The sequence below is a fragment of the Amphiprion ocellaris genome, chromosome 19 (assembly GCF_022539595.1).
Source record: "Amphiprion ocellaris isolate individual 3 ecotype Okinawa chromosome 19, ASM2253959v1, whole genome shotgun sequence".
Classification (NCBI taxonomy): Eukaryota; Metazoa; Chordata; class Actinopteri; family Pomacentridae; genus Amphiprion; species Amphiprion ocellaris.
Window position 1 is genome coordinate 11,405,996 of NC_072784.1, and position 8,951 is coordinate 11,414,946.

At 40.4% G+C, this 8,951-nt stretch overlaps 1 protein-coding gene across 1 annotated transcript in view; it reads left to right on the forward strand.

Annotated features, from left to right (window-relative positions):
• The window catches only part of kcnh4a (potassium voltage-gated channel, subfamily H (eag-related), member 4a), a 28,706-nt gene extending 20,944 nt beyond the window's left edge, over positions 1-7,762 (forward strand). The window contains exons 10-16 of the mRNA XM_035940895.2: positions 461-710; positions 794-1,002; positions 1,157-1,195; positions 1,874-2,226; positions 2,319-2,398; positions 3,336-3,412; positions 5,905-7,762. Of these exons, the coding sequence (XP_035796788.2) occupies positions 461-710; positions 794-1,002; positions 1,157-1,195; positions 1,874-2,226; positions 2,319-2,398; positions 3,336-3,412; positions 5,905-6,729 (1,833 nt within the window). The 3' untranslated portion in view covers positions 6,730-7,762. The remainder of the gene's footprint in view (positions 1-460; positions 711-793; positions 1,003-1,156; positions 1,196-1,873; positions 2,227-2,318; positions 2,399-3,335; positions 3,413-5,904) is intronic.
• The last annotated feature ends 1,189 nt before the right edge of the window (positions 7,763-8,951 follow it).

An 8,951-nucleotide genomic window follows, 5' to 3' on the forward strand; every position in this document is an offset into this window, starting at 1 on the left:
GTCCGGAGTTAAAACATTTATTAAGAATGTGAAAAGAGAGGCCTGTTTAGAGCTGCATTAAGTTCTTTTAAATGTGGTTTTATCCATGTTTGACAAGACTATCTGAATCTTTAAGTTGTTAAATGCATCAAAAAGCCCATCAATGCTGGCTGTGAGAAACCCCATGACAAACTGAATTATCATAACAATGAGATTAAAGTTCTACTTAGAAAGAAAAGAGGCCATTTGTACCTCCTGGAGCAATGTACACTGTAATAATAAAAGCAAATCCTGTAAAAATCCTGCAACAATTGTGCCAAAAACAATAAATAAATGGTGGCATGCTTTAATGTTCAACTTTTTTTTTAAAAAAGTGAAATAACAGTAAAATGTACAATGTTCTTTTTTTTTGCAGTGCAGCATGTGCATTTGACTAGCAAATGTTGGTTGATTTCCTGTTTTTATCCTCATCCTCTCTCAGCTGCTGCATGACTTCCCCGACGAGCTCCGAGCCGACATCGCCATGCACCTGAACAAAGACATCCTGCAGCTGCCGGTGTTCGAGCGAGCCAGCAGGGGGTGTCTGCGCTCGCTGTCGCTGCACATCAAAACCTCCTTCTGCGCTCCGGGAGAATTCCTGATCCGCCACGGAGACGCCCTGCAGGCCAACTACTTCGTCTGCTCGGGTTCCCTGGAGGTTCTGAAGGACGGCATGGTTCTGGCCATCCTGGGTCAGTGATGAAACACTCAACCTCGTGCTTGTTTCTTTATCTTTTAGTCACTAACTCCTCTGTTTGCGTACTAACTCCTGCAGGTAAAGGTGACCTGATTGGAGCCGACCTCCCAGAACACGACCAGGTGATAAAGACCAACGCCGATGTGAAGGCATTGACCTACTGTGACCTGCAGCACATCAGTGTCCGGGCTCTGAGGGAGGTTCTGGGTCTTTATCCAGAGTATGGAAGGCGGTTCAGCTCCGACATCCACCACAACCTCACCTACAACCTGAGGGAGGGCAGTGAGGTAAATAGGATGATGTAGTTTAATATAATTCCAGCACAGAACAGTGGCTGTTGCTGCTCATTAACAGAAACATACCAGTACTGGACACCATACATACCACCAGATACACAATGTGATTGTAATCTCTTGCTAATTCTGACTTCCATACTTGCAGAGTGTGACCAGGTTTCCGTGGACTCCTAGGATGTCTCAGGTATGTGTGAAGATAATTACCTAAGTAAGGTATTAGTCTGGTTTACCTACTGGACTGTGGTGGAAAATAGCAGCTGATTTATCGAAAGTAAAAACAGATTTCCACAAAGTAATGCCCATTATTAAAAATATAAAATGAGTGACTACATAAGTATTTAACCCCTTTAAAGTGAGTAATTCGACTCAGGTGCAGCCAGTTGCTGCTATAACTCCCACAGTTGGTGAAATAAAGATGATCTGAGGTCAGTGAATGTGTCTCAGTGATTGTAGTATCAAGACTTGTGTATCTAGAAGGTCCAGTCACTGGTGGATCAGAACTCCTGGATAGAACTACACCATGAAGACTAAAGAACACTCCAAGACAACTGGTGTCTGTTCTTCACCAGTCAAGGCTTTATGGAAGACAAAGAGAAAGACTCTGTTGAAAAAAGCTCATATTAAATCTGGACTAGAGTTCACCAGAAGACATGTGGAGACTCTGAAGTCAACTGAAAGAAGGTTCTTTGGTCTGAGGAGACCAAAATGGAGCTTTTGTCCACCAGAGTAGATGCTGTGTTTGATGCTATGCTTGTTATCTATGTCTTCATGGGGATATTTTGGGTATATTTCCCCAAAAATCGCTCGTAGAGAAAACCTTGCAACCGGCTTCACCAAGTTTTTCCGACTCTCCTCCCCTCAGGGTCAAGTTTCGGACCACAAACTACCCTTCATCATCGAGGCCGACGATGAAGAACAAGATGATGACCTGAAAAGCTCCCAGCAGAGGAGGGTTCCTCTGCTGCAGGCGATGAGCAGCCCTGTCCACCAGCCTCACCTCAGCACCTTATTGGGGGAGGAGCTCCGGCACATCGGCGCCCTGCACCTGTGTCCATCACCTGTCCAGGGAGGCCGAGGTCACAGTCCGTCGCCTCAGACTTTCATCGGGGAGGAACTCTCTCCATCTCCTTTACCGAGCATCACCACCGACCATCGACCTGCCAAACTATTAATGCCTTCCTTACCTTGTGTTAGTCCCTTAACCCTCAGCCCCAGGTGACGCATTCTACCTGCTGCACCCAGAAATATTAAAATAACCTGTTTCTATCTATTTAAAACTGTGTAACTCTCTTTTGTCTAACTTTTAGGGTCGTGGATGGAATTGAGGACAACAGTGACACATTTCAGTTTAATGTAGAGCAGAGCGAGACCAAGACTAATGTCACAGGTAAAGTCTCTGCAAGACTGAATTCCAAGGAGTTTCTTGCCATTTTTTGTCTGTGTCCCATTCTTTTCTCACTGTGGTTCATTTTTAACTGCAATCTAAAGTCCTGCACTACTATGGAAACAGAACAACTATGAAGAAAGAGAGAGAACTCTGCAACAATAGCACAAAAAGATGCAAATAGATTTTTTTTTAAATCCCATAAAAACACAAAAGATGCATTTATAATGGAACAAATGGACAAAAATTACATAAAACAATGCAAAAGTGAAGCATAAAGATACAAAAATAACAGGCAAAATAGACACAAAGACACAAAAAGACATGAAAATGATGCAAAACAGTGTAGAGATAACTCAAAAATGTCTATATAAATATATCAATATAAAGACCTCTATGGAAACAATACAATTATGAAGATAGAAAACTGAGAAATGTCTTCTGTCAGTAGGACACAGTTAGAATGACACAAAGAGACAAAAATGACACACAAAAAACAAAAATTACATAAGAAGATGCAAAAAATAGTCAAAATGACACAAAGACACAAAAAGATGCAAAAATTACACAAGAAGATGAAAAATAACTGGCATAAACTGTACAAAGACACAAGAAGATACAAAAATTAGCAAGCTTAGAACTTTCATAATTTTTCCTGATGGCGCTGCACACCACACATGCTACATTCAAGGACTGCCAGAAAGGTGAAAATCCAATGATTTTTTTCTTTTTTACAGTTTCTGACTCTGATATTTGATAGATATCATGTCTTTCAAACCCACCAGCAGGTTTTGTGGTTCAGAGGGATAAAGATAAACTGTGCAAGGTTGAGTAGAAACAGGAAAATGTTAGATCTGAACACTCCTGACCCATTTCAGGGTAGATTAAATGTCATATATCTCTTAAATCAGCTGTTTTTCTCTTTTCCATCCTCTTTCAGATCGGCTACAGGTTAATGCCAACCTGCTTCTGGAGACAGAAGAAGTGAGACAGAACATCAGCAAACTGAACAAAGAGGTGAGATCCAATATCAGACAAACTCTCTGAACTGCAGGTTTTTAATTCAGTTCTATCTTTCAAAGTGTTTTAAATATCAAGCAAAAAATGTCACAAATGTCTTCATAAATGTCCATATTCTGTGCTATAAAATTTTCTGGCAAATCAGAGATGGTCGAGCTGAAATTGTTTGAGATATTAGTGATGATTTCCTTCTGGTGTCTGAGTAGATTAGATTAGATTAGAAAGTCTTTATTGTTCCAATTTGGGCAATTTGATTTGCAACAGTGGTCGACAACGAAATTCATACTATAAAACAGTCCAGTACAATGCATAGACACATAGCTATAAATAATAAATGTCATCAGGTGAGTTATTATGACCATATATGAAGCCTTGAGTGCAAGGACACAAGCTTAAAGCTTATTCAGAAACCCTACAGCTGAGAGAACAATGATCTGAGGTATCTGTTTGATTTGGCCCACTTATTAAAGGTATACCTCTTTCCGGAAGGCAAAAGTGGAAACTCAGCATACAGAGGGTGATATGGGTCGGCTAAGATGACTTTTGCTCTCTGAATAGCTCTTGTTTGAAAAAAATTTGTCAAGCTGCTGCAGGCTAGTGCCAGGGAATTTTTTTGGCAAAGTTTGACAGTGCTCCCCAGCTGCTTTTATTAGAGGTTCCTGTGCCAGCAAATCACTGCAAAAGTCAAGACTGACTCAATAAAAGATGAGTAAAACATTTTTAAAAGCGAACTGTCAACAATAAAATCCCTCAGCTTCCTTAAAACAAACAGTCTCTGGTTGGCTTTTTTGCAGATATATTTTTTATCTATTTATTTTATTCAACCTTTATTTTACCAGGAAGTCAATGTAAGAGAATGCAAAATATTCACAGTAAATAAGAAACAATTAAGACAATTCAGATATACTTAAACAAATAAGAAATACTGAAACGGATTCAAACAAAAACAAACAAAGAAAAAAGAAAAAAAACAGATCAGGAAAGGCAGTGGCACACATGGATTACATTTTCCTTTAGCAAGTTTTTGAATTGATTTAAGGAGAGAATCGCTGAGCTTTAAAGTGTTTTGGAGGTTGTTCCATGACCAAGGTGCATTATGGGAGAAAACTGCTCTGCCAAGCCCCCAGTGAATCCTGGGTACCTGTAAGTGCAGCCATCTAGCAGAGTGAGACTCATAGAAGTTCTTGATGGGTGAAAGAAATGTACCTGAATACGATGGTTTGCCCAGTAATGCTTTGCAAATAAAGATGCACCAGTGCTGCTGTCTCCTTATGCGTAACCCTCCTGATGTCCTCATTTACGGGCATCAAAAAATATTGTTTCCTTGTCTGGAAAAAATCCAAAAATTCTGCAAAAAAAATCCCCAAATTTCGGAAAATTTGCAAAACCCTCAGGAAGAAAATTCAAATAATTCCTTCAAAGTTTCCCTTGAAAGTTTTATTTTTAAAAAATACCCCCAATTTGGCAAGAAAATTCTTGTAAGTATTTTCAAAAAAATGAGTCAAAATCTTCCAAAAAATCCTTAAAATATCTAAAATGATTACATATATATCAGTGAAACTTCAACTATGTTCTTTAAGAACGTTCACAAAAAAATATTTTTTTTGTGAACGTTCTTAAGAAACATTTTTAACATTTTTTTCCACCAAAAAATGTTCAGAGATTTCCCAAAAATGTTGAAAATGTGGACATCAGAAGTTTCCCTGTGAAAATATATATTTTTTCCACATTTTCAAACTTTAAAACGGGTCAATTTTGACCCGCAGGACGACACGAGGGTTAATGAAGGCCAGGAAATCAGATCATACAGAACACGGTGATGGGTATGGAGTGGAGAGTTAGTGATAAAGCGTAAGGAACTGTGACATCCAGAGTCCAGCCGCTGCAATAAGGTAGAGGCAGCATGCATGTAAATAATATCCCCATAATCTAAAGTATATTATTATGCTGATTTTTGCACAGTGGCGTGGTGGTTAGCACTTTCGCCTTGCAGCTAGAAGATCCCCGGTTCGCGTCCCGGCTTGCCTGGGATCTTTCTGCATGGAGTTTGCATGTTCTTCCTGTGTATGCGTGGGTTCTCTCCAGGTTCTCTGGCTTCCTCCCACAGTCCAAAAGGTTAACTGAGGTTAACTGATTATTCTAAATGTGAGTGTGATTGTTTGTCTGTATATGTAGCGCTGTGACAGACTGGTAATCTGTCCAGGGTGTCCCCTGCCTTGGCCCCAGTCAGCTGGGATAGACTCCAGCCTGACTGTGACCCTAATGAGGATTAAACGGTGTATAGATATTGGATGGATGGTATACTGATGTTGTCCATGTTGGCCTCAAAAGTCAGTTTGTCATCCAGGATGGTGCCCAAATACTTGTCCTGCCTACAATCTCCACAGCTACCATTAATGAAAGTGGGTTTTGGGACAGGTGGATTTTTTCCAAATTCTGATTCATGACATCCATATCGTTCCGCCGTCACCTTTTCTGTTTCTTCTCAGGTGAACAACCTGAACCAGGAAGTGTCCAACCTGGCTAAGGAGCTGCATGACATCATGCACTTCCTGCAGCCCCACATGGCGATGCTGCACTACTCTTCCCCGGTTTCTTCGTACTCTTACGGCCTGCAGATGGCCCCCGACCCGAGCGTCACCACCTCCAGCAGCTGGCAGCCTCGTGTCCCGCTGAACATCTCCGCCACGCTGCACCCCCACCACGAGGCCATCAGCCACCCGGCCAGGACCTCGTGGGGCTGCAGAAGCTCCTCGCTGCTGCCCTCCACCAGCCCCATGTCGTCCTGTTTGCACCTGTGCTGCTCGGACAGAGAAGGAACCTCATCCCGCCGGATCCAGAGCCCCTGTGGACCCTTCCAGACCTCCCCTTACATCCCCCAGGGAGGCCCGCCGCTGCTGGGCATCGGCTCGGCCTTCAGCAGCCTCCAGGCGGTCTGTCAGGCTCCTCAGGTGATCTTCAACTCACCTGTCCATACCGTGAGCAGCTCCCGCCCCTTGTGCTCCACGGTTAACTCAACCCTTCCGCCGTTGAGCTCTGAGCAAACCTACAAGCAGAAGCAGACTCCCATCCACTCCTCTGTTACCCCCACGGGTCTGCCTCAGTACCACACCGCCTTCAGCTCTCTGTCGCCCTCCAGAGGCCACAGCTCGGTCTGCAGCCAGAGCTCCATCAGAAGACCGGTAGGGTCCAGCCAGGTTCACCAAACGCTGGAGCAGGTAATGAACTCTAGGGTCAGTCTGGATCAGAACAGGACAGAAAGTCGTGAATCTGCTGGCTGCAACATTCTGGACATGGAGGAGATGCAGCACTGATTGTGTTATCGTGTGAAAACGATGAGTTCATGTGTAAAAATTCCAATTAATAAAAATGCACAAACAGAAACGATGCAGCCACGGAAAAATAAAACAGTTTGCAAACAGTTGCATTAATGTTTTTATTATGATTTTAGCATTTGTGAAGTTTGGGTAATTTATTTATCGATGCAGCACATTTAAAAACAACCTGAACTGACCAACGTGTTAAGATAAGCCTTTATTAATCCCACAGTGGGGACATTTGCAGTGTCATAAGATGGTGCAAACATTGAAGGAATGCAGTACAAAAATAAAAATAAACACAAGTACTAATTATAGAGATGTCATTATTGCACAGATTTTACACAAGCAGTTATCAGATATTGAGCAAGAAATGATGTTCAGGCAGACAAAATATAATAGACAAAACTTGTAAAATCAATTAGTAAAACAAAATAATACTAAAATGAAGGCAGTATTGGTTCTACACACTTATTACCACTTCCTCAAATGCATGCACTGTAAAACATTAAGTAAATTAGTCAAATCAACTCATCTTTTGTAGTTTACTCAATGTAAATATGTGGATTTTACTTATTTCTTGTTAATATCTGGTTAATTTTTTTTAAATTTTTAATTCTATTTAGAACAGTTTTGACTTCAAATGATAAATTGGATGGAAGGACAGCTTTTAAGAAATTAAACTAATACATCCAGACTTCCCAGGATGCATTGCTGGAGTGTCAAAACCCACAAGGACTCGTTTTTTTTTTGTTTTGTTTTGTTTCTGTTTTTAGTTTTGTTCTTTTTGTAATTTGAGAAAACTGTGCTTATTCATTTATTTGTTTTTGAGTCCAAACAATTTTGTATCGGCCACATACTCTATGTACATATCAAGATATTAAAAAGTGGGTCAAACTTAGAAACTAAACTTCACTTGCTGCCTTAAAAATGTGAATAAACCAGTTTTAAAGGTAACATTTTGTCTCAAGTTGTATAAATTGTTTTACTGATGATCAGACTCACTTTATCTTGTCAAACAAATACATTTCCTCGTTATTTTAGCTCACAAATTCAAATTATCCCTTAATCTACATTCATATTAACTGCCAATTAAGTTTTGCCTTTAAATTATTTGTACTTTTTTGTTTAAAGATAATTGAATCAATTTATACTTAATCAGTTTACAACTCTGCAGTTTGAAAATGTAAGAATTATGTGAAGAAGAACAAAATTACACCAACACCGGCGCCAGCGAGCATTTAGTTAAATACAAAGCTGTATTAAATGAATTGTATGAACAGTGAGTCCAGATCTGACTCTGATCTACAGCTATGTAGCGCCACCCAGTGGTTAAACGTGGTTACTGCATGGAAATTCAACATTTAACCACACGGAGGACAAAGGAACAAAACCTAAATGTGATGATTATTCACCTTTAAATTGAGGGGTGTGAGGGGTGCATAAGATTACATATAATACTACATTATATCCAGTAAATTTTTTACAAAAAAAATGCTATTGGGATAGTACATAATGTGAGATATACTGTGCTCACCAGTATATTGTTTTTAAAACAGATGGCAGATGGCAGATATAACAGCTGAACACATTTGTGGCATTCTTTCTACAATGAAAATCAAATATTCTTCAGAAAATTCTTCCCAGCTCTGTTGCAGAAGTTCCCATAAATGTGTTGCACTTGTAGGTTGCTTTGCTTTCACTCTTCTGTCCAGTTCATCCCAAACCAGCTCCATGGGGTTTAAGTCTGGAGACTATGCTGAGCACTCCATGTTTTCAAGCTTAACATCTCTTTTCTCATTCTGATGTCTTAACAATGGCTTTCTTGCTGCAACTCCACCTGTCAAACCTGCAACTCGAACTCTTCTCTTCACAGTTGAAACTGAGACTTGCTTACTACGACAACTATTAAGATGTTCTTGAAGCCACCTATCATCAAGCTGTTGACTCTCAGGAACTTGTCTCTGATTCTGTTGTGGATTTGGGTCTTCCAGACCTCTTCCTGTCAGAGTTTCCCCTACTTCCTGAGTGCCTTTTGATGGTGAAGAAAACTGTACTCACTGACACCTTGACTTTCTTCTTCTGTAGGAAAGACCTACATTTGTTATGTTATGATGGTCTGTCTCTCTTCTATTGTTAATTGCCTTTTCCTCACCATTTTTATAACAACACAGCACTTTCTACAGTACACAATACTGTTCAAATAATGCGTAATAAGT